The sequence below is a fragment of the Aspergillus foveolatus genome (genome assembly GCF_047715535.1).
Source record: "Aspergillus foveolatus strain CBS 279.81 unplaced genomic scaffold BDW70scaffold_8, whole genome shotgun sequence".
NCBI classification, from domain to species: Eukaryota; Fungi; Ascomycota; class Eurotiomycetes; order Eurotiales; family Aspergillaceae; genus Aspergillus; species Aspergillus foveolatus.
Genome location: NW_027396072.1, coordinates 170,743 through 197,771, shown reverse-complemented (window position 1 = coordinate 197,771; position 27,029 = coordinate 170,743). Strand labels below are relative to the sequence as shown.

The 27,029-nt window shown below is 50.0% G+C and overlaps 12 protein-coding genes across 12 annotated transcripts; 6 read left to right on the top strand and 6 right to left on the bottom strand.

Moving 5' to 3' along the window:
* The first annotated feature begins 156 nt into the window (after positions 1–156).
* On the top strand, positions 157–3,203 carry BDW70DRAFT_171627 (WD40 repeat domain-containing protein). The gene is made up of 2 exons (XM_073743267.1): positions 157–1,001; positions 1,285–3,203. Exons 1-2 carry the CDS (start codon positions 167–169, stop codon positions 2,940–2,942), a joined length of 2,493 nt encoding a protein of 830 aa, XP_073598865.1. The 5' UTR covers positions 157–166; the 3' UTR covers positions 2,943–3,203.
* BDW70DRAFT_115996 (Utp12 domain-containing protein) lies at positions 3,204–6,194 on the bottom strand. The gene is made up of 2 exons (XM_073734638.1): positions 5,513–6,194; positions 3,204–5,449 (listed from the first exon to the last, which is right to left on the bottom strand). The coding sequence occupies exons 1-2, from the start codon at positions 6,064–6,066 to the stop codon at positions 3,466–3,468; spliced, it is 2,538 nt and encodes an 845-aa protein (XP_073598864.1). The 5' UTR covers positions 6,067–6,194; the 3' UTR covers positions 3,204–3,465.
* A 1,874-nt stretch (positions 6,195–8,068) lies between these two features.
* BDW70DRAFT_115938 (putative transcription regulator BDF1) lies at positions 8,069–10,907 on the top strand. Its single transcript, XM_073734637.1, has 3 exons — positions 8,069–8,276; positions 8,341–10,327; positions 10,388–10,907. Exons 1-3 carry the CDS (start codon positions 8,173–8,175, stop codon positions 10,721–10,723), a joined length of 2,427 nt encoding a protein of 808 aa, XP_073598863.1. The 5' UTR covers positions 8,069–8,172; the 3' UTR covers positions 10,724–10,907.
* A 509-nt stretch (positions 10,908–11,416) lies between these two features.
* BDW70DRAFT_171623 (uncharacterized protein) lies at positions 11,417–12,801 on the top strand (the record flags this gene model as incomplete). Its single annotated transcript, XM_073743266.1, has 4 exons — positions 11,417–11,560; positions 11,632–11,730; positions 11,806–12,347; positions 12,409–12,801. 4 exons carry the CDS (start codon positions 11,417–11,419, stop codon positions 12,680–12,682), a joined length of 1,059 nt encoding a protein of 352 aa, XP_073598862.1. The 3' UTR covers positions 12,683–12,801.
* A 96-nt stretch (positions 12,802–12,897) lies between these two features.
* dph3 (CSL family zinc fnger-containing protein) lies at positions 12,898–13,204 on the top strand (the record flags this gene model as incomplete). The annotated part of the gene is made up of 2 exons (XM_073740308.1): positions 12,898–13,092; positions 13,148–13,204. The coding sequence occupies 2 exons, from the start codon at positions 12,898–12,900 to the stop codon at positions 13,202–13,204; spliced, it is 252 nt and encodes an 83-aa protein (XP_073598861.1).
* A 532-nt stretch (positions 13,205–13,736) lies between these two features.
* BDW70DRAFT_130263 (frataxin family protein) lies at positions 13,737–14,761 on the bottom strand. Its single transcript, XM_073735778.1, has 2 exons — positions 14,289–14,761; positions 13,737–14,150 (listed from the first exon to the last, which is right to left on the bottom strand). The coding sequence occupies exons 1-2, from the start codon at positions 14,646–14,648 to the stop codon at positions 13,875–13,877; spliced, it is 636 nt and encodes a 211-aa protein (XP_073598860.1). The 5' UTR covers positions 14,649–14,761; the 3' UTR covers positions 13,737–13,874.
* Positions 14,762–15,002: 241 nt separating this feature from the next.
* BDW70DRAFT_157175 (uncharacterized protein) lies at positions 15,003–16,382 on the top strand (the record flags this gene model as incomplete). The annotated part of the gene is made up of 1 exon (XM_073740307.1): positions 15,003–16,382. One exon carries the CDS (start codon positions 15,003–15,005, stop codon positions 16,380–16,382), a length of 1,380 nt encoding a protein of 459 aa, XP_073598859.1.
* A 154-nt stretch (positions 16,383–16,536) lies between these two features.
* On the bottom strand, positions 16,537–18,920 carry BDW70DRAFT_130261 (SNARE-binding exocyst subunit SEC6). The gene has a single exon (XM_073735777.1). It carries the CDS (start codon positions 18,855–18,857, stop codon positions 16,578–16,580), a length of 2,280 nt encoding a protein of 759 aa, XP_073598858.1. The 5' UTR covers positions 18,858–18,920; the 3' UTR covers positions 16,537–16,577.
* Positions 18,921–19,082: 162 nt separating this feature from the next.
* On the top strand, positions 19,083–19,857 carry BDW70DRAFT_130260 (mitochondrial 54S ribosomal protein uL30m). Its single transcript, XM_073735776.1, has one exon. The coding sequence runs from the start codon at positions 19,309–19,311 to the stop codon at positions 19,591–19,593; it is 285 nt and encodes a 94-aa protein (XP_073598857.1). The 5' UTR covers positions 19,083–19,308; the 3' UTR covers positions 19,594–19,857.
* Positions 19,858–19,900: 43 nt separating this feature from the next.
* On the bottom strand, positions 19,901–22,162 carry BDW70DRAFT_115896 (sphinganine-1-phosphate aldolase DPL1). The gene is made up of 4 exons (XM_073734636.1): positions 21,842–22,162; positions 21,294–21,771; positions 21,099–21,232; positions 19,901–21,049 (listed from the first exon to the last, which is right to left on the bottom strand). The coding sequence occupies exons 1-4, from the start codon at positions 21,934–21,936 to the stop codon at positions 20,038–20,040; spliced, it is 1,719 nt and encodes a 572-aa protein (XP_073598856.1). The 5' UTR covers positions 21,937–22,162; the 3' UTR covers positions 19,901–20,037.
* A 221-nt stretch (positions 22,163–22,383) lies between these two features.
* hcsA (homocitrate synthase) lies at positions 22,384–24,584 on the bottom strand. The gene is made up of 6 exons (XM_073735775.1): positions 24,522–24,584; positions 24,328–24,454; positions 24,047–24,270; positions 23,909–23,989; positions 23,787–23,854; positions 22,384–23,733 (listed from the first exon to the last, which is right to left on the bottom strand). Exons 2-6 carry the CDS (start codon positions 24,389–24,391, stop codon positions 22,779–22,781), a joined length of 1,392 nt encoding a protein of 463 aa, XP_073598855.1. The 5' UTR covers positions 24,392–24,454; positions 24,522–24,584; the 3' UTR covers positions 22,384–22,778.
* Positions 24,585–25,901: 1,317 nt separating this feature from the next.
* Positions 25,902–26,919, bottom strand: BDW70DRAFT_157170 (DUF4448 domain-containing protein; the record flags this gene model as incomplete). The annotated part of the gene is made up of 2 exons (XM_073740306.1): positions 25,902–26,737; positions 26,799–26,919. 2 exons carry the CDS (start codon positions 26,917–26,919, stop codon positions 25,902–25,904), a joined length of 957 nt encoding a protein of 318 aa, XP_073598854.1.
* Positions 26,920–27,029: the final 110 nt, after the last annotated feature.

The following is a 27,029-nucleotide window of genomic DNA, read 5'->3' as shown; positions in this document are numbered from 1 at the left end:
TAACCACTGCCTCCAACTGATTCCGCACTTATTGTTTCCAGTTGGGCGTGCCATTCGCTGGGACCATCAACGTGAAGTTGACAATGATCGCATCTACAATGCGTTGAATTCTCAACATATTTGATACATCATTGAACGTTCTTATCGCCGGTCATTTCTAGCCCTGATGTCGGATTCTACAGAGCACGATTCAACAATATCGGCTGGCTCAACTGCCACCTCGAGGGGGATAAGATTGGAAGACTACGACTACCTAATTGGCCCATCAACGCTTCAGCCAGACATCTTCAAGCCGCAGGGTTGCCCTGATCGCGGCCGAGGGAAGGTGAGAGGCGGCCGACGGATCGCAACTGTGCGGGGCGATATAAAAAGTTCAGCTTCACCGGACAGGTTTATCCCATTGCGAGAGCCAATTGACGCCCCATCTACCCCATATAGGGTTGGAAAGGACCCCCAAGATCTGTCACCCGAGGAAAAGCTCTTCCGCCGCCGCTCGCCAGGAGAGGACCCTTTCACACCCAAGAAAATTCGAAGGACGAAGAGTGCTACAAGACCCGGCCGTGTCTTTAGCCCACACTTTGGACCTCATCTTGTGAGCGACTCAACTGTATCCGGAAGATCAGTCTCAACTGGGACCAGAGATGGGACGAGACGAGTCAGCAACGGGGCAATTTGGACCGTTGGTGGAACATCAGCTGCTCTAGGTAGACGGTCAACCGCCTCTCCAGATGGCCGTAGGAGCATATTTGCAAGTGGAACCACAGCTCCCATGTATACAGCCAAATTTCTGCCGCAGACTCGCTCTTCAACAGAGGACCGCTTGACATACGAGTCTAGGGTTGCTCTTGCATTGGAGATTGATACTGCATCGAAAGTCCTCAGCAATTCCAAGCTCTTGTCGATATCTGACCCTCTACCAAGCCCATCATCTCCAGCATTCGAACGACTCTCACCACTGGTATGGAAAGACAATGCTTGGAGGAGGGCAGAGCGCGGTCAATGTAAGTCTCAACCATTTCTTTTCTTCCGAGTATAAAGACAAGCGGTCTCAGCCATACTCACTTTCCATCTTTGTCCTCTTCTTTCGGCATATGAGCAATCTCAGGCAGCAGAATGTCCCTTCCTCAACCTCCTTCTCTTAACTTTCATATATTCCAAGCACATAAAACACCATGAGTTCTGTATAGCGCATTAGTAAGACTGCTGTCAATGTATTTCTCGCATTGGTCTCTCCATCTCCCTCACCACAGGCATGAAAGGAGCTGACCTAAACTGAAACAAAAGGGGAACCCAGTTCGAACAAGGACAAAAACACTATAGTTCCGAGTCTTCCCTTTCGAACTCTGGATGCTCCTCTCCTGCGTGATGACTTCTACTGTTCGACGTTGGCATACTCCAGCATCGCTGGGACTCTTGCTGTTGGATTAGGGCACCGCGTTTACCTATGGTCTGAGGCTTTCGGCGTGCAGCATCCGCCACTCGGGGAACATGACCCGTCCAATTATGTGACATCTCTGTCGTTCTCGTCCGAGAATGGCGGTAGAAGTATTTTGGCGGTGGGTAGGAAGTCCGGCATGCTGAGCTTGTGGAGCACATTCGACTCGGATGTGCGCTTCGAAATCAGCCATTCAAGCACTATTACGTGCGTCGCGTTTAAACAGACAAAGTCAAGAAGGGTTTCAGAAAGGTTTGAAGACACTGAAGTGGATGCAGAAGATCTTGCAGTAGGAGATGATCTTGGAAATATTTGGTACTACTCAGTAGAATGGCCAGATGAGGAAGCAAGAGACCGGTTTGGCTGGCATGGTAGAGTGACCCTGCTCGCCAAGATATCAGCTCATACGCAGCAGATATGCGGCATCGCATGGTCACCAGACGGTGCCTATCTGGCTACTGGTGGCAATGACAACGCCTGCTTATTATTTGAACTCTCGGACATCATCCCTGCGCGGGAGCTTGGTGTTTCTTCTAGAACGTGCTTGCCACATCAGAATTGCCATCCTGAAGGCATCAACTGCCCCAATTCGTTTACTTGCTTTGCTGCAAATGCTAGCCGACGGCTATTTAATCAGCGTAATTTGCTGAGCAATTTGCTTCCAACATGGACTACTTCTCGCACAAGGTCGTTGTCATCTTCTCTTCCTTCAGTCTTGACCCATACCGGATCAGTCGTTTCCGGAGGCGACCGAACTGTCTTTGTCCCGGCAAATCGCCAAAAGCATAGATTGACCCATGCCGCAGCCGTTAAGGCTATTGCGTTTGCTCCATGGCAGCCATCTTTATTAGCCACTGGAGGGGGCTCCAACGACCGGGCTATTCATTTCTTTCATACTCCCTCAGGTGCATGTTTGGCTACCATCAACGTGTACGCTCAGGTCACTAGTCTTATTTGGAGTAAAACGCGAAGAGAGCTGGTTGCAACGTTCGGGTTTGCGCAACCGGAACATCCGTTTCGAATAGCTATCTTTGCATGGCCGAGCTGTGAGCAGATTGCAGCAATACCCTGGGGGCCTCATGGTACTAGCTGGGATAGACCATCCAACGATACTGTTGTCGATTGCGGACGCGCACTTTGTGCTGTTAGCTACCCTGGAAGGCCTCCCACATATATTGTCAACGACTTAGACATCCCTGAAGAATCCTCGAGTTCCACCCCGCAAGCCCAGGGTAATCCAGCGCGAGAAGACCGAGCAAGGGTAACTCGGCGTCTGATGGGGAGGGGAGTGGTGCGTCCCAGGGCCAAAGAAGGCGGCCTGTGGTGCTCACGCACAGTGGAAGAAGGGTGCATTATTGTAGCATCCAGTGACCAAAGCGTCAAATTCCATGAGGTATGGAGTAGCTCGGCCAGGCATAAATCCTCAACGTCCGGCCCGTATGGAGGTAGTGAAATTCTCGAGGGGCTGGAAGGGCTTGAGAATCCGGGGCGAGAGATTATTCGTTAGGGTCAGCTTGGGAGTATCAAGGAAGTATTAGGACTATTTTTATCGAAATCGTTGTCAAGGAGATGTCACTGGTCAGTCTATCCTTAGAAAGACTCATGCCTGCCCTTCATTTGTGGCCTAAATCCAAGGGCGAGACCACCCCAGGCGTTGTCAAATTAAGGAATTGAATTATTTCACACTCTTTGCGATAGAACAGGTATTCAGTTGTGGTGTACAATACGAAGCCGGTACAATATATGCAAGCCATGCAGGTCGGACACAGAAGCTCAGAACAGTCGTAGGATCTATGCCCAGGATTCAGGATCTTTCCCACCCGCTCCAGATATGGAGGATTTGAATATAGAACAACTGGATGGAGACAGAGAGAAAAATAAAAGAAAATGTAGATGCCTTCTCCCTATACTTTTTTGTGCGCACATCGGTTAATGAAAACAGGAACGGCGGAGGAAGCCAACAACTAATCCAAAGTGCTGTCTGCAAGAGAAAAATAGAACAGGGTATAAATCTAGGGATTGAAAGTAGTCTATTTCTTTCCTGACCCGGCCTGTTTCTTCCCTTTTCCACCTCCTTGGCTTAACCTGGCCTTCTTTGACGGTGGAGGCCGCGAGAGATTCTCTACCTCTGAGTCGTCGTCCTCCGTATCCGCGATGAAATCCGCAATGGACCCGGCGCTGTCCGCATCGTCATCTTCATTGTCGTCCTCGTCATCATTGGGGGATTCCTCGGCGTCCGAAGAGCCGGCGGACTCTTCAGCCTCGACGTCGAAAATGGCACTAGGGCCTTCTTCGTCTTCTTCTTCCTCATCTTCCTCGTCGTCCTCGCTTCCTGCGTCTTCGTCTTCGTCGATCATAGAGATATCGGTCTGGTCGCGGATTGCCTTTGTCCGCGGCGTGTCAATGTTCTTTGTTGCCTCAGCGTCGCTATCTTCGACCTCGTCCTCATCATAGCCTTCAACGTAGATGACATTCTCCTCGTCTTCGCTGTCCATGTGGTCTGCGTTTTCGCGAAGAGACTGGCGAAGGCCAAGCTGGGCGTCTAACATGTCTAGCTTGCCCTTGAGCAAGAGAAGAGAGGAGAGGGTTGAGGAGCGCTGATCCATTACTTTGAAGAGAGTGGACATCTGCTTGAGGAGATCTTTGTTTCCTGCCAAGGCTCCTCCGTGCGCGATACAAGTCCACTGTACCCAGACAAGCAAATGGCCGTATCGGCCAGGGCGGGCGGAGAGGCGCTCGGCCAGTCTTTGCAAGAGGGTTGCGGCCAGGGGAGAATCGAGACGTTGGATAGTGGTGCGGATGGTGCCAGAATCGCCCGTGTGAAAGCAGGCTTCCAACATGTCGTTGTCATTTGTCTTGAGGGACTGTGAGAGGACGGTAGAGAGGGAGACTCCGGAGGGGATTTGCTGGACTGTTGTTATGGGCTTTCCGGGGATGAGGGACCGCGTGTGCACGTCGTCTTCTAGTTCGGCTTCGACGTCGATTTCTTCGGCAGCGTGTGCTCTCATGAGTTCTCCGAAAGATGGCTCAGCACCTGTCTCTTCCTCGTCATCTTCGTCCTCATTTTCCGCACCTGATTCTGCAGCGTTCTGCATTTCCACGTCGCTCTCGGCTTTCTCCTCATCCTGCGCAGCTGGTTCCCTCTGTTGCTTGAATCTGTCATCGTCTTCGGAGTCCACTTCGCTCTCATCTTCAGAAACCGCATCTTGTTTGGAGTCCTCCATGTTGACGTCGTCATCAGCAAGATCACCTTGCTCGACGACTATCTTCTTTTCATTGACGTGGCTTTCGTTTGCATTCTTCATCCCGTTTGTCGTCGCTGATTGAAGGATGGAGCTAGACTTGGTTTTCGAGATAGTCTTCACTCCCGTAAAAGCCAGCTCGTCGATTTCCTCGTTAAGCCACCTTACTCGCTCGAATAATGGGATAATACCTCCCTGTGCCCATGCAACGAGCAGGTCAGGACCCTGGAACGACGCGGCAACGACAGGAACTAAATCGGCCGACTCAGAGGCCTTGGTTATTCTGAGCGAGGCTTCCGCTCGCCTCGTCATTTGCATAGATCGCGCCTTCAGACTGGAACCTTTTGATCCATCAAGGCCCTGAGGCCGGACGAATGGCCGCGCAAAGAGTTCAATAGTACCATCTTGAGTAACAGCCGCAAGAACTTGTTTCTCCAGCGCTAGTTTGGCTTCCGTACCCTGCGTCGTATATAGCGACAGTGAAGTTACTTCTTTCTCAGCCACAAGGTTCATCGCAAGCTGTCCGCTTTTAGGGTCGAAGACGTTTATATACCGATCATTATCCGATGCTAGGAACAGCCCATCAGAGATGGAGCTTGTCGAGGATGTGATAATTGTCTTTATTGAGTTCCGCATCGCAGGAAACTTGATCGGAGATTCATCTTCGAGATTCACAATGTGGGGTGTTTGAGATGCACAGATGACAGGCGGGTTCGAGGCGAGCGGGCGGGACAGAGTGGTGAATGCAGAGGTAGTAGAAAGGCTGATCACTCTTTTATTTCAGTTAGCTTAATAGCAGCTCATCACATCAGGAAACCCTCCAGGAAACCCTCACCTTGTCCTTTGGCCGGTGACAAGATCCCACTGTACCAGCTTGTTGTCCCCACCGATACTCCAACCTTCCTGAGGCCTATCTGCGGTAAACTTGAAGTCCTTTACTCCAGCTGTATGTCCACCGGCAAGAGTTCCGACAATCTTATCTTCGGCAGGCGAGAACATGCGGATATCAGACGCGTTGGTACCGAAAGCGACCACTACATCGCCTTGGTCGAGTTCGGCTGTCCCATTAACGTCGGAAGGGCGCTTTCTCTTCTTCTTTGACTGATCCCGTCGGCCATAATAATGACCCCAGTCCAACGACGTTACTAGTTCCTTCGGGCCCAGAACATGCTCGCACTGTAACCGGCCGGTGTTTGTATCGTGAATGCGAAGATTTTGACCTTCAAGACCCTGGATCACAGATGCGAACAAGGCCAATTGAAAATCCGAAGGGGCGAACGACGCCCTCAGTATCGATGACTTATTTCCTGTGTTTGTAGAGTCCGCGACTGCGAGAGCCGCCGCGGAAGAGGTCTTCGAGGCGGGCTTTTGGTTTGACTTTTTGGCCATCCTCAATCGAGTCTATGCACGATAAACTTGAAACAATGAAGAACGAAGACCATTCGAGAGTCCCAGTTGGCGAAACAACAGTTCTAGCCTAGCTTCGACTGGGTGCGACACCTGGAGTTTGGATGCTGGTAGTCGGCCGTCTATCTTGTAGCAAGGAAAGAAAAAAAGTTCTGTAAAGCCTAGTCGCCCGCTACATGCGCTTTTCCTATTTCGGTTTAGCCTATACCGAAGTTGTCTTAGGTAATCATATAGCTTTCTACAGTATATACATGCTCTCCTTTTTGAGTCCATAAACCATCCATCGCATTTTATGTGATTAGCAGCAAATACCCTGCGCACTTAGCTGTCTGCTGCTGGCAAATGCACTGCTCTAATGATGACTCTCCTACGAAATAACTGGCAGATGCCCTCGCCGCAATCATGCCAGCACCATTCGCAACAGCCACCCTTTTTGCAAGCTAACACTAGAATTTACTGAAATTCGTTGCTTGATGTTGCTGACAATGCGAGTTGCATTTAGCCCCAAACAGGAGGAGCTGTGTTGTTGCTACAGTCTGTTATTCACGCTCTTCTGCGACCCGGGTACCTAGAGTCTGAGTCTGGTATGGAAAATGCATGTTTAGGTTCTCCTATTTATCAACGACCCTGGGTTTAATCCTGTTCAACATCCATCATATTATTTACGGCAGGGCCATGACAGAGTACAAGCACGGTATGGATTGATTGCACCTTCAACGCTACGCGCTAGACCACATCCGATGCAAGGGAGGGTTCAGGGCTGAACCCTGGGGTACTGAATCAGCGGATCAGCAGTTACCACATGCATACCGCCCCTGGAGCAGGTAACAATCGTCATGCTCGGGCCTGGGCTTCGCAACCAAACGGAAGATGACTGCTAGTATGCAAATCCCACCATGATTGCCTAACATATTTAGGTATGTCATTTCGCTCTCACTTCCTCTCGGTTGCACAAGTGGTGACTCTGCTGCATTCATGGACATTTCGAGTTCACATCCAGGTTTTGACGAGGTTATGAGTCCTGGTGCGACGAATTTATGATTTACTTGTCTTGCAGAGGGATTTGTCCCTTTTTGCGTGTTTTCCAGGCGTTTCCGACAAAGGGGAATCTGGTACGAAGACCCACTCATAAGGTCGCCCGGAGCCAATGGCAAGTAGCAAGCTACAGAACGCGTCATCCGGCGACCAATCATGGCCTGCTGAATGGCTTGAGCTAGGGTTGTTTGGGCTAGCGTCTCGGATGGAGTTTTTAATGTTCGCGACGCGCCGCCGTACTTAAGGGAATCCGCTCCCAGACTGATTTTCTCAGTCTCTGTTTCTGGAGCTGACTGCGAATTTCCTTTTTACCCGTCTTTTTACCTGACCGCCCTTTTTTTCAACCCTGTCCTTTTCAGGGATCCCTCCCACCGCCTTCTTCATAATTTCTCATTGCCCAAGCTCCTCAGAACTTAGCGCGTCCTATTTTCGCGTCAAGATTCATCAGCCACAGCGGCCAACATACCCCTAAATTTCTTTTATACAGCAAAGGGAAGACTAAAACCTTGGGTGCTCCATCTCAAGTTTTTTATCCAGTCGCATCGCCTACTATTCATTGCCTCACTTGTGGCACGTGAAACTGCCGGTTGTCCCTCTCAACTTGCTCTTATCGTGACCTCACTTGCACCTTCCCTCTTTGGTTTCGCTGAGTCATACATCTCCGCCCACGTGACCACGAGGCTGCGCTGCTTGGCAAGATAAATTCCTCTTTCTTGTCGCATTCTCCACCCCCGACTTGCGAACACATCTCATCCATTTTGTCCTGTATCTTCCCTTTTCGCTCCCGTCTCGTCGCTACCTCTGTGACTGCCAGGTCAGCGATTCTTCTAGCGTCTTCTGTCATCTAATCGGTGTTTATCTTTCGCCACTGCTTCGAATCGATACAGTTAGTCTGGTAGCGCGCTCTTTACCTATCCAGTTGATATCTGTTGTTGTCGTTTTCTAAACCAATCCCGATAACTGGGCCCGGCTTCTGCTACACGCCTCGCCGCCGTTAGACTTTCGTATTGCGCTCTCTTGCGACGGGAGGGCCTGGATTATACCTACAACCTGATGGCGACGCCGCCTCCTGAGGCACCCTCTGTTCTAAAAGAGGGAAAGCCTCAACTGCCGCCGTCGCCAAATGGAGACTCATCTTCTGATTTCGATCGCGCAGGGTATGTGCTCCCGTTATCTTTATTTGAACGTGTTGAGCCGCAGTTGTGTTAACTTCCTCCCCAGTGTACAGCCTCCGGTGACTGACTCCATTCCGATCTCGTCGACCGACGGAGCTAAAACAACTGAGAAAGATGCCAAGGATATTAATATGAATGGTCATGCCTCTGGGCAGGAGAATGGTATCGTGAACACCGCTTCCCCTCCCAAGTCACCTGCGCCTCCAGCCACAACCACCAGCATCGCACAAGTTGAACCAGTTGCTGTGAGCCCAGCGGTAGATGACAAACCGGCCACTACTGGCAACGTGCCGAAACAACCGACCAACGGCGCTGGTGCAGACGACAATAGCTCTAAGGCCACACCCGTGTCGCAAAGCATCCCGCAGGAATCATCCGCTACATCAGCTGGTGTGCAGTCACCACAAAGCACTGCTGCTGTCAAAACCGAGCTTCCTCATCATCCCCATGCCGGTGCGCAGCCCGACAAACCTCCTACCATAGATGTTTCCGCTGCAGCAAACGCGCAATCTTCGCCAGCTATTGACCAGGAGATGCGGGATGCACCCGCTTCGCCAACGAAGCTCTCAAGGGAGCGCGAGGTTGAACCGAACGATGAACCTTCCGCGAAGCGTACGAAGATCGATACTCAAGGATTCGCCGAACTCAAGGCTCCGGAATTACCAACACCAGTCACAGAGACACCAATAGCTACAGAAAATGGTGACGGCCCTCTTACAAGGGTACAGCATAGGTTCCTTGTCAAAGCCATCCAAAGTCTGAAACGTCTGCACGACGCGCGGTTCTACAAGGAGCCCGTTGATCCCGTCAAAATGGCTATTCCGACTTATTTTGACGTCATCAAGGAGCCAATGGATTTGGGTACCATCGAACAGAAACTGAAGAACAATGTATACACGTCACCGCAGAGCGTTTTCAACGATTTTGAGCTTATGGTTCGGAATGCGCACGTTTTCAATGGCCCCGATCACATTGTCTCTGTTGAGGGTAAAAGGCTTCAAGCCACATTCGAGAAGCAGATGCTGAATTTGCCTAAGGCTGACGAAGTGGAGGAAAAGAGGCCCAAGAAGGCTGCGTCGTCCAAAACCTCTAACGCTCGTCGAGATCCCCGGCCGTCAGCTGGATCGAATGCAGCACGTCCAACAGGTGGATCACCCCAGGCTACAACTTTTGCCTTGGGACCCGAGGGACTGCCTCTTATTCGGAGAGATTCTACGAATGCCGATGGCCGCCCCAAGCGTTCCATCCACCCTCCCAAACGCGACCTTCCATATTCAACAAAGCCAAAAAAGAAGAAGTTCCAGTGGGAGCTCAAGTTCTGCCGAGAAGTCCTCGATGAATTACATAAGACCAAACACTACTCGTATGCTTTCCCGTTTTATTACCCTGTGGACCCGGTCGCCTTGAACATTCCCACATACCACAGCATTATTAAGAAGCCCATGGATCTCTCCACTGTCAGCTCCAAACTTAATACCGGTCAGTATGAGAATGCGAAAGAGTTTGAGATGGACATACGCCAGATCATGAAGAATTGCTTCAAGTTCAATCTTAAGGGCGATCCCATCTACATGGCCGGTGAGAAGTTAGAGGAAGTTTTCAATGCCAAATGGGCACAAAAGGAAAGCTATCTAGCAGCTCACGAACCTCCTCCGGAGCAACACAGTGCAGCCTCATCCTCGGAAGAAAGTGATGAGGACGAGGAAGGGAGTGACGATGAGGAAGATGAAGCGATCAACAGACTGAAGCAACAGATTGCCGATATGTCTCAGCAGCTGGAGGCAATGACCCAAAAGAAGAAGAAGACTCCACCGAAGAAGGCAAAGTCGAAAAAGAAGGATAGCAAAAAGGTTGGGGCTACTGGCGCTGGCAGAAAGGACAAGAAAGGTGGCGGGAAGTCATCGAAGCCCGAGAAACCACGCTATGTCTCGTACCATGATAAACAGATTATTTCAAACGGAATCAGCAGTCTTCCTGATAAGAAGATGCAGGAGGCTCTCAAGATCATTCAGAGTAACGTTCCTGCTCTTAAGGTATGATATTTCCCGCAAGCAAACTGGTCTCGCATAGCATGAACTGACTGTTTTTGGAAGGGTACACAAGAGACTGAAATTGAGCTCGACATTGATGAACTTCCCAATGATGTTCTTTGGATGTTGCTCAAGTTCGTGAAGAAGAACGTACCTCATGTTGTTGAGGAGGACGAGGCCTCGTCGCCAGTCGCGCCCAATGCTGCACCACCCAAACCGAAGAAGAACAAGCCCATGAGCAAGTACGAACAGGAAGCTCAGATTAATATGCTCGAAAGCAATCTCTCACGCTTTCAAGGGGGTGGGCACGGCCGCTCTCCCGAACCAGTTCCTTCAGTCGAGGCCAATGACAGCAGTGGTGACTCTGAGGATGATTCTGAAGAAAGCGAAGAAGAGTAAACCTTCGATGGCCAGTCGCACAACCTGCGTTGCATAATCAACTCGCCCGCGCTTTTTGTCCTCCCTCTTTCTCTGAACCTCATCTTTGGCGGGTTGATCGGTCTTCGTCCTTAAAGCCACACGGTGCCAGCCGGCTAAGCTCGGCTCTCCATACGTTTTTCATCTGCCTTCCCTTTTTTACGACTCCGGATCTGATTCACATATCGCGCGTTGAAATTTCTTGTACATAAGCGTTCACTTTTTCAGCGCGTTGGTGGGGGGTTTGCTCGGACTCATTTGTCCTTTTCTTTGATTCAAATCACGGTACTTCCATGCAGAATGGTGTTTGGCAGGGGATCTTTCTTACCTGCGGGTTGTCTCATTGCAATCAATTCCATTGCGTCTTTGCGTAAGGCGTGGTGGCTCTTCGGATCAGCTTGGGATTCCTTTTTCGCTTGTTTTTTTCAGCGGTTAAAGCAAGCTCTGAAACATGTATGATTATACGAAAGAACGTGGCGATGGAGGCAAGAAATAAAGCTTGTATTTTTATGCGGCCTGCCGGAGTAGACATAAAGCGTAGACTGTAGACTCGTTGACCTCGGCACCTGAGGCATGGCAAGTTCACCGCCGTCCACCGATTCAAAACAAACCTACAATAACTCAGCATTTTAGCCACTGTCCCCAAATCGCTGGCACGAAGCGACAACTACTAATATGATACCACCGTGTGATCCGACGATATTAGAGCACAATCCGCTCTTCAAACGCTTACATCGACATTTAACTGCCTCTCTGCTGAACCCCGATGGCTCAACGCGCACCACCGATGCGCAACCAGCAAGAAGGGAGGTTATCATGGTACGTCTTTGCATGGGGCTCAGCATTCAAAAAAGAGACCTTGGAGTTCCGTATTGACTTGTAAAACGTAGGAATTAAGAGGCTGCCGTATGCGCAACGCGAAGAAACAGATAAAGAAGCAAATGTTGCGCCAACTGGCGTTGGACCCTGACAACGAACTGCCGGATGAGGTAGCAGAGCCTACGAAGGCCCCTCTTGTCTCTCGATATGGAGGAATACTTATCTGAGATCTCTTTATGAATTAGTGTCGTGAGCCCCTCGCTATCGTCAGCCTATACCTTGAAGCCTCACCGAACCAGCTCGACCAGATCCGCGACCCTCGCGATAGAGTGGACGTGGATACGCTCCTGGCACCGGATTTTGAGCAATTCTACGCAAAGCTGCCTTTCATCATGCCGCATTTTACACGAGCCCTTGCGTCAGCCTTGCATGACCTTCGATCCCTTGCGAATGCGGGCGACAAGGCGGCCCTTTCGAATACGTCAACAGAAAGCTCCCGGTCACGGATGCAAGTCCGATGCCGCCCAAAGGCCGCGCGACAGGACCCTCTTGGTCCTCAGCTGAGTGAACGACTGCAAAATTTGCGCCATTTACAGTTATCTGAGCTCGCCGGAGCTCGAACGCGCTTGGCCGGAACGGCGGCAGAGGTACTTGCCATGCGAGCGGCGATACTAGAGCGGACTGTTACTCTCCTGGAACGCACGAAACACGGCGCAATGGCGCGTGCGACGAAGGCTAAGGCAGAGCACCTTGCGGCTGTGGCGCGTGGAGTTGAAGGCAAGCTGAGGTAGGGTTGCGTTACTACTCACAGGATGGCAGTAACCGGACTAAGACTAATGTGTTGATAGGGTGATGAGACTGGATGCTTTGGCCGCGATTCACACACCCGAAGTTAATGCTGCGCTTTCCCATTATCTTCAGCACCTGCGCGATACGCGAGAGCGGCTGGAGGAGAGAAGGCGCTTGGTTCTGAATGAATTGAAAGCGTACGAGGACGTGGATTCGAGCACCATAAAGGGTCCTGCAAATCCTGGACCTATTGCTGGGATTGTTCGCCAGTACGGACTTCTAATTAAAGAGATTGAAGATGTCAAGTCGGAAATTCAGCGATTACAAAGGTAGATTGTGGTAGACAAGTCCAATCTGCTGGTACCCCAGTTCTCGTATATACCCCGATCCTAATAGAGAGCGCCCAATGACCCACTGAAACCTCTCTTCCGGATTGGTCAGGTGACCACCCCGCCAAAGATTTTTGACCAAAGTATGCGACTGGTTTACTCCATACATCCGACTCAAGTGAAAACTGGAAGACAGGCAGTTCAAACAGGAAACACAAAATGGCTGACGAAGCACTCTCTATCTATGATGAAATCGAGATTGAAGATATGACCTTTGACGCAAACCTACAAATTTATCACTACCCGTGTCCATGTGGCGACCGCTTCGAAATCGCGATTGACGACCTCCGATATGGCGAGGACATTGCAGTTTGTCCGAGCTGCAGCTTGATGATCAAGGTTATATTTGATCAGGTTCGTCTTTAGAACTACTATTATATGTATTTGAGATCAGAACTGACTTCTATAGTCTGATCTTCCCAAAGAAGAAAAGAGGGAGACGGAAGGCGTTTCGGTCAAAGCTTAAGGAACCGTACAACTAGGGAAGGGAAGCAGTATAGCTCAGGGAATATGATCATCCTCTTGCAACAGGCTGCGAAGATGCTGCGCCGGGTTGTTCGTTCCCAGGCGTCAATGAAACGGCACCACAACGAAAACGTTATCGCGATATTTGAGAACTAGCGAATAACAGCCCATCCACTGCACGCCCACCATGCCACAGCTTATGGCAACTGCGTGCATCTAGTGAGACGATGCTGGGCTCCAAGTCGTCCCACCACCTGGGAAAGGCACTGGTCCCTGAGATTGAAATCTGGCACCGCCCGGCTCCCAATTTCACGATGGCACTATGATCGTCGAATTAGTCATTAATTCGAAGCCATCTCTAAATGTCTTTATGTCATCAAAGAATTGCCTTCTGACAAAACATGGTATATACTTGCTCGTGTAGGAGGAACTGATTGGACGTCGTTGTGTCTACCCTTATCGCGCAGCAGATCATGGATTCATGGTAACTGAGACCGCTGTCTTATATCACAGTTAGTTACTACCGCTCGCAGTTAAGCCAAGAAATCTGTTCAGGGTCTGTCCTAATCTACCTTATCCTACATCTACCCCGAGATAAGTTGGTTCTTATCTTAAAAGTAGTATAACATCACCATACCCATCGCGATACAAATGAACAGACACCAAAGAGTCTACTCGTCGACCTCGCTGTAGACATCTCTCGGCAAATTCAATCCCAACTCCTTGTTCAGCAATTCCGTCAGGTTCGAATTATCCCTCAAACACACCCACTGCCCGTTTGTGAATGGTCTTGTTTCCTGCTTCTCGTGCATCTGATCTCCCTCCACAACCCAGTCGTACTGCCTCGGTCCGGAGACCGGAGAACTAAGCCACAATTGCTTGATTGGGGGTTGTTTGTTTAAGACGTATGTTCCAACGTTGGCGACATTGATGTGGAGGATGCCGGCCTGTATATTTTACAAAGCTGTCAGTATACCTTGCTTGGATGACATGAAAGCGCAATCAATCTGTGCGGAGTCAAGTACGGTGCAGCGAGCACGCGAAAATTGGCAGGATGGAAATGTCATGTAGATAGGTCAACTCACGCTAAGGTCAGTCTCAAGATCTGACCTGTCTTCCTCCATTTCCTCAATCTTAGCTTGTACGACATGCAGATAATGGTCCGAGTACTCGTGATATTGGTGGTTAGATAACGGCGACGGTTCCGAGACGCGCACGGAGGACTCTGGCTGCGGTGCCGGTGGGTCAGGCGAGCCTGGGGTAATGCCTTTTTGAATTTTCGGGGTCGAATGAAAGCCCTTGCAGTGCTGAAATTTGGCAACGAGCTTTGTTGAGCTTGGGAAACGGAAGGTCGAAGCGGCGGGAGCTGCTATTGCGAGTCTGCGGAGCCCGAGGGTGGAGGGGAAGGAAGAGAGAAGGGCGCGGATTGCGCGGCCGGTGAGCATGATAAGCGAGTGAGTGAGAAGTTTTGTGTCAATTGAGCTGTTTTGGTAGGAAGATGTAAATGGATGGAGAGTGGAGAGCTTAGGTTGAGCTTGAGCTGAGCCGGGAGGAGAAGCGGAGGCAGAATCGATGGCATCACGGAACTAAGAGAGCATGAAATCATCGTCGATCGCGCCAAGCCTTTTGTTCTACTCAGGTATAGTGACTTTGATCTACTACATGCAATAACCTCCTCGTTACTTGCCATCTACAATGACATTTGTATCTTCCTGAATATAAGAATGAGGATCCTCTCGCCTCCGGGAAGGGGACCCGTTCTGCGTGCATACCATTCATTATCCAAAACCACAGTCACCATGTCTGCGGACATCACCAACAAGCAGCGCAAGGGCTCAAAGAACTCAGCCAACGCCAAACAAAAGCGGCCGCCTCTAACACACTTCCTCTGTCTGCCTCTCATCAATTCTGTCTCCCTTCCTCAATTAGAGTCTTCTTTATCCTCATTCAAAGCCTCGATCCCATCAATTTCACCCTCAATCCTGGAAAAAGGGCAACAAGACGAGCAGCGACAAGCACATCGCCCACTTATCCCGGACGATGCTATACGCCCTGTGGGTACGCTCCATCTTACTCTCGGGGTCATGAGTTTACCTAACCCGCAGCGCCTTGACGAAGCGCTGCGGTTCTTCTACTCTCTGGATCTAGTCGCCTTAGTGCGCAAGGCGGAGGAAAGTGCTGCGCGGCAGCGATCGCGGTCCAAGGCTGGAAAGAGAGAGAACCTATCAATGGAGAATACTCAGAACGCTGGACAAGAGAACGGGGTAGCAGCCGATACTAGCCTATCAACAAGTCAATCCCCCAAACCTGCCTTGACAGACGAACGCTCTCAAGGCGAATCCGCCGCACCCGAACCGTTCAATATCTCATTGGAATCCATGCATGCTCTCCCACGTGCTCGCTCCGCGACAGTACTGCATGCTGCGCCGGTTGACCCCACATCTCGTCTCTACCTGTTCTGCGAGGCATTACGGGACAAATTCTTAGAAGCTGGGTTCTTGCAGGGAGAGTACAAAGCCGAGCCCAGAAGGACGCACAAGAAGCAAGAGACCAGCCCACAGAGCGAGCATGAAAATCAGGATCAAAGTCAACCAGTCCAGGATCACCCGAACACCTTATCTACAACATTAGCGGAGCATAGAAGTGAGACAAAGCTCAAACCCCGTCCGCTCCTCTTACACGCTACAATCGTTAATACCATCTATATCCGGGGAAGGAAGAGGAATTCAGGCAGCGGCCATGTCGCGGGAAAAAAGGATGCCCGCAGTAATAGGTATACATTCGATGCGCGGGACATCCTCTCACATTATAGAAACTTCTATCTAGATAGTGACAGGACGATTCCGCGGTCAAGTGGTGGGGTCATTGCCCAGTTCAAGTCCCGCGGTGATATGGAGACTATTTGTGACATTAGCAGAGATGATATCCCAGCGGGAGATCACTCAGATGCAAATGTGCCAAAAAACAACGAGGAAACTCAGTTGACTCTGAGTGAAGGACAGAACACAGGTTATCCGTTCATCTGGGCGAGGAACATCCCTATTGAAGGGATTTGCATTTGTGAAATGGGCGCAAAGAAACTTGACCCAGCAGCCGATGAGAGTGGGATGAACGCTAGGCTAGGGGAGAAGTATAAAGTTGTGGCAGAGAGAAGCTTACATTTCCGAACAATCGAGTAGGGAACCGTAGGGGACTCGACGCCGGGTCGCTGGCAGGGTATTTATATAGCAGGGTTGTTGGTATCATACAAGTGGATTGGTAACCCCTGCCTATCATCTTAACAGCCTGTAGACATTGTAAAATGATATGTCCAGGTGTTATGCTATACAACTCCAAACGCCACGCTAAAGGCACAACCACACAAACAAGCGAGGTCAGCGAACTCTACTCATGAGAGTCTCCATTCCCCGTTCAACAGACAATTCAGCCGCCTTAGTCTTGACGGCAGTAATCATACTCCGCTCAAAGTCATCCCGTGTCCTAAGGACTGTTTCAACCCACGAGAGCTGCAGGTCCCAATACTCATTCTTGAAGTCTTCATAGACATTAACCACAGCAGGACCTTTCTCTGCCTCAAGAAGCCGGACCAACCAGTCGACAAGTCGCCATTTCTGCTTGATGGTGCCTGCAAAAGAGTCCGGGTATTTCTGGAAGAATGCAAAGACTGTGAGGACGTCGTCCTTGAATTTGTCGGTGTAGGGGTCCGTTTGTCGGCGGAATTTTACACCCTTGTTGCGGACCGATGAGAGGTAGCGGACTAGGAGTTCGTCGGAGAGTTCTTCGACGAGGATGTCTGTGAGGGAGGGGTGGAGGACAGGCGAGTAATCGGCCATGTAATCGTCGAATGTAGAAGTGATTCGCTTCACGGCGAAATCTCCATACCATCTCGGGGTAAAAAAATCGCGAATCGTGCCCTGCAGGTCGACTGCAAAAATTACATTCACGAATTGCGAAATACAGTAGGTGCTCAAATCGACATAGCCGTCTCGTAAAGCATCAATCTCGGGGATTGCGCGGGACGCCATGTATTTCGGGTCGACGTACTGCTCAATATCACGTCGGAACCGCGTCAAGTGCCCATATTGTCCCGTTTCGTCATTGTCGTCAATGCAGGCAATCTGGTCATTCGCTACTGCTATAAGCCAGTCTTGCAGCAGTTGCAACCCGTCTAGTTGTTCACCACCGGGTGCCTTGTACTTGGCACATTCTTCCTCGAGAAGGGTCTGCCAGGCATGTTGGCGAGCCTTCAGCACTCGGAACATTGCATCCATAATACCTTCCAGGAGGTCGGGGCGTGAGGAGGAGCTGGACACGGTGACCTGCTCGTGCAGCATTCGCCACATATCTGGAAGAGTTTGAGTGCGGAAGTATCCGTCTGCTGTAGTATCAAGTGAATCAGGTATCCGCTCAGTAAGTGCCTTCCTGTCCGTCTCCGTGATCTTATCCATCCAATCTTCTACCGCGTTAATGATGACATTCTGCCACCGCCGAATGAGATCGGGTTCGCGGTTATCCAGAATATCGAGCTCAAGGTCAGATGCCTGCCAGCCAAGCTTCTTCATCTTCTTGTAGTATTTCTCCCTCCAGTGGAGGATCGCAAGCAGGTTGTCAGCTGGTAATTCGGGATCGTTGACCATCTCAATCAGGAAATCATGCATCATGCGGTGATAGATATCAGTGTAGGTTTTGAAGATTTTCCACTTCTTCGGCATCAACGACTGCATGCCCTGTTGCACGACGAAGAGGTCGTTAAAGAACCATCGGAAGCTCTTCTCCATACCTTCCGGGTCATCCAAGAATTTCTCCTTGGTGTCTTCGAACTGGTTTTGAGCGTAGAACTCGATCGCTTGTATAAACTTTTCCTTGTATCCCCTTACGGTCTTCGGACCAACATTCATTGACTTGAACCGCCCAGCTAAATCCTGGTGATCCTTCTGCGCCTCCTGTAAGGCCTTAACGGTCTCATCATTCTTCTCCTCGTTCGCCACCACAACCGCAAGTCGAACCACCATGCTGGGGTTATCACTCTGCACGAGCGGAATGAGGTTCATACACAGCGTCCCAAGATGGTCATCAAACCAATCAATTACGGCATCCAGCCCTTGGAAATATTCTTCTAGGGTGGCCTCGTTACTCGCGTCCTGCGCCCTGCGAACTTGATCCATCGCCTCATCTCGAAAGTCCCGCAATCGAGATATCCGCATATGCGCCCGCAGCAGATTAGGCTGGTTCTCAAGATCCTCGTCATCCTCCCTCAGAAGCCCTTCAATCTCCGCTAAATCAGAGCTAAAGTTCTCCAGTCCTTTCTTCATCATCAGAGTAGCTTCAAAGTTGCGCTGAATTTTGGCGAGCTGGTCAATTCGCGAGAAGTCATCAACGCTGTTCTGCGACTCGGCGCATAGCCTGTCGATGCCCTGTAGCTCATCCCTCGTCTTTGATACCTGGCGCTGGCCTTCCGTGAGGGCGCTGAGGCTTCGTTGTACGGAAGCTAATTGATCTCGAAGACCCTCACGGAGCTGCGCATCTACCGCAGCTTTCTTGCGTGTGTATTCGGCTTTCAGTCCATTGATCTTGTCGAGATCCTCCGGGTGTCGGAGGAGGTCCTCTAACCGGGGCATGGCGACCGCTCTGTCGGCATTTCCCACTCGCGCCATCTTGGTTAGGTACTATACCAGCAGAATGGCAAGAAAGTCCAATCAGATCAGATAGGCATCAATTCATCGTTCCGATGGGGTTTAGCTAGCTTGAGCTGCGTGTCTCCAGGCAAGCTGGGACCGGCAGTATGTCGTTTCACGTGACATTCCGCCTGGAAGCTCGACCAAAACGGGAAAAGACAAAATTTCCGGGCAGCAGTCGCTTCACTCGACAGTTTGTCGGCGAGAACCAATATCCTAGGCTCAGTCTGCTGTCAACCCTGCTGCACAGAAACCGATTACGTTCCGCAATTACCGCTGCTCCTGCTCACGATCTGGCGAACTCATAAGCACACCATTTCCAGCCAGATTCCACTATCTTCTATTGCGCGGACTTAACCGCCGAGCGACCGTTTCATTCCTCGCCATAGCCAAGGACCAGCTACAACCAAAGGGAGAAAACAAAATCGAGATGAGCTACTTTCGCATCACCCTCGTCCGCTCCGCCATCGGTCTCCCACGCCGAACAACAGACGTGCTCAAGGCTCTCGGACTAAAGAAGCGCATGGCCACCGTCTTCCACCCCGTCTCTCAGTCGGTAGCCGGTCAGATCATGAAAGTAAAGGAATTGGTTGAGGTGCAGGAAGTTGATAAAAAGTTGACGAAACAAGAGCTGCATCTGGAGCGAAAGCCTGATCCAGGGTACTATGTCGAGAGAACGGCGGCGATGGAGTGGACTGAGAAGAGGGGAGAATAGACAGCCTATATCTCTCTCTTGCCTTGTTTGGGTCTTTGGTTTTTCTGTTTGCATGTTAAGATGTCTTTTCTCAATTGGGTTCCATGGAGTTGGGTTGTGACCATCGATGATCTTGGCTGGCTGGAAGACTTTCCAGCGCCATATGTAGGAGAGGGCGGGATAAGAGGACATTGTTGCCGGCTACTCTGATTGCATTGAGCGACGTTACTATATCACTGTACTATATGCCTATCGTCTACTATTTATGAGGTCCCTGAACATTCAAATATTGATGACATTCGTCTTCTCTAACAGCATAGTAAGAATAATCTTTCAAGGCCACCGAGGCCACAGGATATCAATAGAAACACCAGAACACCGTATACCCTTATGTGAAGTCCAGCAAGGCCCTGATCCGATCATGCATATCAACAGACAGCGGTTTTATAATCATCCAGGATCCTTCTAAGCTTTGTACAAGGTGTCTAGGAAGCCTTCTGCAAGGCGACTGACGATGCTTTTATCCGGCATACTTCCAGCCACGCCATAGAGAGCAGATGTATCACCGCGTTTGACGACATAAGATTTGCCCTGTCGCTTCCGCTCTTCCGCCTTCTCCAGTTCCTTTTCGACCACCGCGACCAAATCTGAAATGAGCGTATCAACTGCAGCAGCTGTTGGAATTGTGAAAGCGACATGCATTGCCGGAGGAGATTGCAAGGCGTTCAGATGCCAACCCTTTGCCGAAAGGTCATCGGCAATGTCGTAAATGTCAACGGCATCATTTTTGCTCTCAAAGGCAATAACGCTGACCATAGGTTGTCCAACGACTTGGAGATTAGGAGAAAGGCGTGCGTCTTCATTGATAGCTGACTCAAACTTCTTCGCCGCATTAACTATATCAAGACAACTCTTGATATAGCCAGATTCGCCTACGCTCATGAGACTAGCCCAGCATCCCGCAATCAACGCACCAGGCCGTGACCCAGCAACCGAAGGAGACGCATAGACACCACCAGACCAGTCAGGGTAGATAAAGTATTGGTGGCTGCGGTACGTCTTGTTGCGGTACAAAAGGACTGAGTTACCCTTAGGTGCAAAGCCATACTTGTGCGTGTCGACGCTAATGCTGGTCACGCCTGGTTGGCGAAAATCAAAGCCACCTTCCTCCTCGTAAGGCGACGGAAACCCAGCTTTCTTCAGAAGCGCAATGACAAATGAACCCAAGCAGCAATCGACGTGCAGAGGAATCTTATAATGTGTGGCCAGCCGGGATAAAGCGGGAATGTCGTCAACAATACCATGGGGGAAGTTTGGAGCAGATCCAACAAGCAGAACGGTGTTGGAATTGATCAGTCGGCGCACCTTGGCGATGTCGACCTTGTGGTCTGGCGCTGGGCAAGGAACACGATGCAGCTTGATACCAAAGTAACTAGACGCTTTAATAAACGCAGCATGAGCTGTATCAGGAATGATCCTTCAATTGAGTCAGCAGAATACCAGAAGAGAAAGATTCGGGAGCTCACATCTCGGGTTCCGTCACGCCTCTTTCGGCGCGCGCCTTGTTACGTGCGGCCAAACAGGCCATGAGGATGGATTCAGTACCGCCGCTGGTCGTCACCCCCGCGCCATCAGAAGGGCCGTGAAACATTGCAAGGACCTAAGCCAAGCCCAGTAAGCCATTAGACACAGTCCTCAATCATCTGGAAAGGATAATTTACCATCGCAACCACCTCGGCTTCCATCTTCCGAACACCAGGGAAAACATCTGGGTGGATAGGATTTGCGACGCCGAATTGTTCAAAAGCCTCGGCCTGGATTTTGAGCAAGTCCTTTCCACCATGGTACACGGCACCACTAACGCGACCATCCTCCCATCTGGTATGCTCCATGTTCCCAAGCTTAGCTAGTTCGGCACGAACCTGCTCGTGCGTCCATCCTTCCTTGGGCAGAGTCAGGTATCGTGTAACACCGGGGCCATTTGCCACGAGCTTCGATTCTAGGCCCTCAATCGCAGCCGTCACTTGTTTGTCGACCTGTCCACGAACTCCGGGAAACCGCAAAAAGATAGAGTAGAAAAATAAACGAATGGTTAGGTAGACATTGTAAATGCTGCCAAAGAAACCGTAGCCTCGCAGGGAGTAGAACGTTTTTCGAACGTAGCGGAATAAGAATAGAGCAAATACAATATTGCGAATACTACGCGCATAGAAAAGACGTTAGATAACAAACATCCAGGGCCTCAGGGCGCAGAGAAGCCTGTACTTACAGGTCCAGGTTCAGAACAGCCAGCTGGGCGTTGGGGGCTCTGCCATAGCCAAGCAGTTTGTTCTGCAAAGCGACTGGCACGACAGACGATGCCATTCTTTCTCCGGTGATCCTCAATTACTCCTCCTCACTCAGCAAAGACAAAGAGTATGGATGGAATCGGTGCAATCTCCGATGATAATGATAAGACGATGGAAGTGGTGAAGCGGAGAGATTCGGATGTCTGAGTCAAGGAAATAGAATGAGCAAAGTGCGGGAAGCACGCCAGGGACGATTGCGAGTGGTGACTGTTAGCCCCAATAATAGTAGCTGCTGTTTGCGGAGTAATTTTGATTGAAGAGCAAAGCTCTCGAAACGTCAAAGGTACCGTCACACACTTACACTACCTCGGCTGTTGGTTCCACATGCCACCTCGTCCGACTGGAGAGAATCTCGTGACGTCGCCCGAGTCGAAGATTATCCGTCATATTTTGGGTATAACTTTTGCCAAGTCATATCACTATTGGTATATTGATTCAACGGTTCATGCCTAATCGGAAACTGATTTGTAGATGGTTGTATTTGTTTCTTGACTCTTTCATTTAACTTGACCGCCGAGGCCAGCTTATATACAGGGCTTACTTTAAAAAACCAAAGCTCGCAAACACCGACCACTCTTACCCTCTTACCCCGTGCTCATGGCTGAGGGAGAAATGACACTTTTAAGAACCCCCAAGATAAAACTAAAATATCCCAGACCACATAAATAACACCAATCATGACAAGACAAAGGAAGATCGACGTCTCACTTCGTAAAAGGAGTCGCTCAGGGAATATGATCAAAACTCTAGGGGAGAAAAAAAATAAATGTAGAAAATTTCACCATATTCCAACTGGAATAGCTCATAGCGCAAAGCAAATATGCATAGATCGTTTCGAAAGTAGGAAACGGAACGCCATTAAAGAGCGGTGCCACTCTCGGTAAGCTCCTTTTCCTTGGCGAGGAATTGAGCGTGCTCATCGGCAGTCAGATCCATGAGGGGCTTGTTCTCGCCGGAGCTAAGGTTGCGGTAATAAGCACGGATGATGCTATCCGCATCATCAATAGCAATAGGTCGGATGTCAGCAAGGGCCTTGATCTTGGCCGTGCACTCCTTGTACTGATCGTCAGTCATGTGGACGTTGAGCTGTTGAGCACGCGACTTGATAGCGTTCCAGCCTGTTAGACGAGACGCGAAGTGCACGTATCTTGACATGCCGAAATCAGCGGGGTTGATGATTTCGTAGGTGCTGGGGTTGTTCAGGATAGCCTTGGCGTGGATACCCGCCTTGTGGGTGAAAGCGCAGAAACCGGTGATGTAGTTGTTGAAGGGAATGTTGACCTCAACAGCCTCGGCGACAAGGTCCTCAATATCCTTAAGCTTCTCCAGCTTATACTTGCTCTTGACGTACTGGGGGTCGGCGACCATCATGCGAGCCATGAGACCACCAAGAGGAGTAATACCATTGCGCTCACCGATACCAAGGACAGAGGTATCAATGTGAGTGGCACCAGCCTCGAGAGCACAGTAAGCATTGGCAATGGCGCAACCAGTGTCGTTGTGGAAGTGAGTTTCAATGTCGCAGCTCACAACTCCCCTCAGAACACGGATGAGCTCGTACACCTGGCGAGGGGAAGCGCAGCCAACAGTGTCTGCAATACCAACGCGGTTCACACCAACTTGGTCGACGGCTGAGTAGATGGAAAGCAGGTCGACGAGGTCGGAGCGGAAAGAGTCCTCGCTAGAGAATCGAATTTCTATGCCCTTGGACTTGACGAATTCGATAACTTCGATGGCGGTGTTCTTAATGTAGGTCATGTCCTTGCCGTGAGAGTGCTCGCGGAGATACGAGGAAGTTCCAATGACGACGTCACTGTACACCTGATTAGTACTAAAGACAGCTAGAAAACGTGGAAGACTCCTTACACTCCGTCAACACCGGTCTCGACAGCGACCCGAGCGTCATCCATGTGGCATCGAATATGAGTAAGGATCTATTTAGCTCATTAGACAGTGTATGCGCCGACTCATTAACAGTGGGAACTTACCTTAGCCTTCAAGCCAAGCTTGCAGATGGCTTCGCAGTCAAGCCTTGACTGTTCAGAAGCACAAGGGCTAGTAAGTTCAATCTAGAGCGAACAGCCGTCAGTAAGTGGCATCAAACCAATACGCTCTGGATGACTCACGTAGTCGACTCCGAACTCATCCAATGCTTTGGCAATTTCGATCTTCTTCTGGGTATCAAAGAAGGCGTTGGCGAACTGTTCACCCTCACGAAGAGTACTCTCGATGATCTTGAAGCGGGAGACATTGCTCAAAAAATCGGTCACACCGACATTGTGACCGTAGGGGTTACGGGAAGGATGAGGGTTCTGGCGAGTCTGAACCGCGGTGAAGCCGGGGTGGTCTCCTTGAAAGAAAAAAAATCAGCATTGAATCTGTAGATGATGCATATTCGCAGTAGTACCATTAGACTGGCCGTTGATGCCGTTTGTTTGCCCATTGGGCTCGTTGTCTGCACCAGGGCACATTGTGTGTGAATGGTGGTGGGGTTAGGTTTGTAGATTTGATGCGAGCAAATATAAAAATAAGAACTAAAATTGAGTGACAAGTTAGACTTAACAAGGTTGGTGGAAGATGGCATAAGTTGAAGATACTGACCGTCAAGTCCAGGGGCAAATTCAGGTGTTTATATGCTCTGCGGTTGAGGAAAGCAGAGAAAAGAGTCATAGGCCTAGGAGGGAAGAAAAGTGGGCGGGGATTTCGAGGGCGGCGGGCGATCTCCAATGAAGACACAGGCGATGATGACTCCTCCATCCAAGCGCCAGCGGCAACGAAGAAAAATTTCGCCCGCCGAGCGCCCTCGGATTTTTCCCACTGTGGGGAACCTGCATTTCCAGGTTCGTTACTTGGTGGCTTCGCCTCGAGGTCAGGACCGTGACCATCAGTCGCTCCCTCAGGCTCGTCGGTCTTGCAGCCACTATGCGTTGGCATGTTGATTCCTACCCTATCGAGCCTTTGTAGTAGTTGAATTTGTGGCTTCCGTCCGTGACCGAATTCTTGGAAGCCATCTATAGCTGTGTATTATACTTACGAGCGGATATCCGGAGTATACACAGAATAAGAGCTGATTTCCCACGATTCTGCCGCAATAAACAAACTCCATATTGGTAATGCTTACTTTTTAGCAGAAGCTCTGGATTTCCCTCTGTTTCTCATTTTACAATCAATACAGATGCTTATATTGAATGCATATTGTGCTTTGTGAGCGCCTCTTGAGCAGTCACACTTCAAGCCCCCGACATCGGCTCTGTAACCAGTTTACCAAATCCATGCGCCCTGAGTGGCCAAAAATTACGACGGTTGATAGTGTCTAGAAAGCCCGCGATTGATAATCAACCTTTCATTTGCCTTAAGCCCATTCATGATGACTTTCGTTATTGTCAATGCCTCTGAACTGCGAACGGAGAATGTCTAGGCTTAAGGCGTAATATGTTGTCCTGTGTGCCGGTGTTAACACGCCTACATCACACTTCTACTCTTAAGCCGAGTGCATTGTAATGATTGCGCAGTAGCAGACCTATTACTCCGTGATACTACTGGTCTTCTCGTTCAAGTTGTCTCGGCATTGGTCTCTTGTGATATGTAAGAGCCTATAAATCATGCTTTTGGGTTGTAGATCATCCCGCCAGACCTCGAACTGGTCCGGAGCTGTTATGAGTCATGACCGGAGGGCGTCCGAAGTAGCGGAACGTATATAGACTTGGGAGTAATGACAAGCTTCATAAACTTACTGGACTTTCCTGGAAGAGAAAAACCCGAAAGATAAAACATACTAATCCTGCTGCAGGAACTACTTATGCAATTGGACTGCTCGCATCCATGACTCAAGTTAGTACTGGCATCTTAAGGAATGTATTGAGGCTCTCCATGACCACTGGCCATTCTAGAGTTAGACAATGGCTCCAAAATTGTAAATCCGATTCCTTCCTCTTCATAACATGCTCTCTAAGCAACAGAGAGCACTTGGCTAGAGTTTTATCACGCAATCCAGCTCTTCAACCTTGCCGCATCCCGTCTGAACGGATACCTGCCAGGAGAGCTGCCACTAAGTTCATAATCATGTTTATACCTGTTCGAGCCGGATCTTTCAAGCAAGCCTGTCTCGAGATCATTTGCATATCTTTTGGGAGCCATCGAGCCGTCAGAGTCACTGCTTCCCTTTGTCTCGCTTTTCAGACGTTGAGACCTGGATTTTCCGATGCCGTATCCCCTTTTTCGACTCCAGAACACGCTATTCACGATTGTTTCTCTGGATTTCCGCATCGAGAAGACCAGAGTGACCACGACGATGATCACAACAGCGAGACTCACAGGAAGGCCGATGCACAGTGCTAGCTTGTTGAAACGTGGTGGCGGAGATGGTTTGTAGTGCTCCACGGGTTTGGGACGAAGTGTGATCGTTGGGCCCTGACGGGCACTTGCTCTTCGGTCCAGGGTAGGATCGAGCTCAATAATGTAAAGAGTCAATGTATTGTTTTGCTTGCCTTGAAGCCACTCATTGCTCATATGAAGCGGGATATATCCATAGCTGTTATCGGTCTTATCAGAAGTGAAGGCTGATGTTCCTTCAGGCGAGTCGGAATATCTTAGCTCGATAGTGATTGTTGCGTTCAAAGGATAGAAGTCAGCATTCCACGTCACATAGTAGGTTGTATCAACCAGGACATTTGCACCATCCTCTGGGAGACAGAATGGCACAAAGGGTCCTTCTAGGTCGGTACAGACGGGAAAGTCTCCAGAAGAGAACCGGTTAGACGAGATTGCCGTAGCAGTAACGTTGTGGTTAGCAATGGAAACGTTCGCCAGGGTAGCACCTAGACAAGCACGGATGCATGAGCACATTATATAATAACCGTTGAAATCCAGTAAACGAACCATAGTCGAAGCTCATTCCCCTCCTCACTACAGCCCCAAGGGCGTAGTCCGGCAACCACACGACAGTGGAAGCAAGTGTCATAAGGTCCCAAAGGAACCAATAGCCCTCTCGGCGTCGCATAATAGATGCAAAGAAGTGATATCAAGCAATAATCAGGAAACAGATAGCCGTAGCTTCAGTGTGGTAGACTAAGAAAATTGCTCCAGCTCTGAATATCACCACATAACAGG

Excerpts from the sequence above, each read along its gene's own strand:
- BDW70DRAFT_115938 (XM_073734637.1), top strand. The coding sequence starts at position 8,173 with ATGGCGACGCCGCCTCCTGAGGCACCCTCTGTTCTAAAAGAGGGAAAG. Across the intron at positions 8,277-8,340 it reads TCTGATTTCGATCGCGCAGG|TGTACAGCCTCCGGTGACTG; the intron begins GTATGTGCTCCC and ends CTTCCTCCCCAG. Across the intron at positions 10,328-10,387 it reads GTAACGTTCCTGCTCTTAAG|GGTACACAAGAGACTGAAAT; the intron begins GTATGATATTTC and ends TGTTTTTGGAAG.
- BDW70DRAFT_130260 (XM_073735776.1), top strand. The coding sequence starts at position 19,309 with ATGAGCTACTTTCGCATCACCCTCGTCCGCTCCGCCATCGGTCTCCCA.
- hcsA (XM_073735775.1), bottom strand. The coding sequence starts at position 24,391 with ATGTGCCCTGGTGCAGACAACGAGCCCAATGGGCAAACAAACGGCATC. Across the intron at positions 24,271-24,327 it reads CATCAACGGCCAGTCTAATG|GAGACCACCCCGGCTTCACC; the intron begins GTACTACTGCGA and ends TTTTCTTTCAAG. Across the intron at positions 23,855-23,908 it reads AGCTTGGCTTGAAGGCTAAG|ATCCTTACTCATATTCGATG; the intron begins GTAAGTTCCCAC and ends TGAGCTAAATAG.
- BDW70DRAFT_130263 (XM_073735778.1), bottom strand. The coding sequence starts at position 14,648 with ATGCTCACCGGCCGCGCAATCCGCGCCCTTCTCTCTTCCTTCCCCTCC. Across the intron at positions 14,151-14,288 it reads ATCTTGAGACTGACCTTAGC|GCCGGCATCCTCCACATCAA; the intron begins GTGAGTTGACCT and ends TAAAATATACAG.
- BDW70DRAFT_115996 (XM_073734638.1), bottom strand. The coding sequence starts at position 6,066 with ATGGCCAAAAAGTCAAACCAAAAGCCCGCCTCGAAGACCTCTTCCGCG. Across the intron at positions 5,450-5,512 it reads GTCACCGGCCAAAGGACAAG|AGTGATCAGCCTTTCTACTA; the intron begins GTGAGGGTTTCC and ends CTGAAATAAAAG.
- BDW70DRAFT_115896 (XM_073734636.1), bottom strand. The coding sequence starts at position 21,936 with ATGGCATCGTCTGTCGTGCCAGTCGCTTTGCAGAACAAACTGCTTGGC. Across the intron at positions 21,772-21,841 it reads GCTGTTCTGAACCTGGACCT|TATTCGCAATATTGTATTTG; the intron begins GTAAGTACAGGC and ends CTATGCGCGTAG. Across the intron at positions 21,050-21,098 it reads GGCGTGACGGAACCCGAGAT|GATCATTCCTGATACAGCTC; the intron begins GTGAGCTCCCGA and ends ACTCAATTGAAG.
- BDW70DRAFT_130261 (XM_073735777.1), bottom strand. The coding sequence starts at position 18,857 with ATGGCGCGAGTGGGAAATGCCGACAGAGCGGTCGCCATGCCCCGGTTA.
- BDW70DRAFT_171627 (XM_073743267.1), top strand. The coding sequence starts at position 167 with ATGTCGGATTCTACAGAGCACGATTCAACAATATCGGCTGGCTCAACT. Across the intron at positions 1,002-1,284 it reads GAGGGCAGAGCGCGGTCAAT|GGGAACCCAGTTCGAACAAG; the intron begins GTAAGTCTCAAC and ends CTGAAACAAAAG.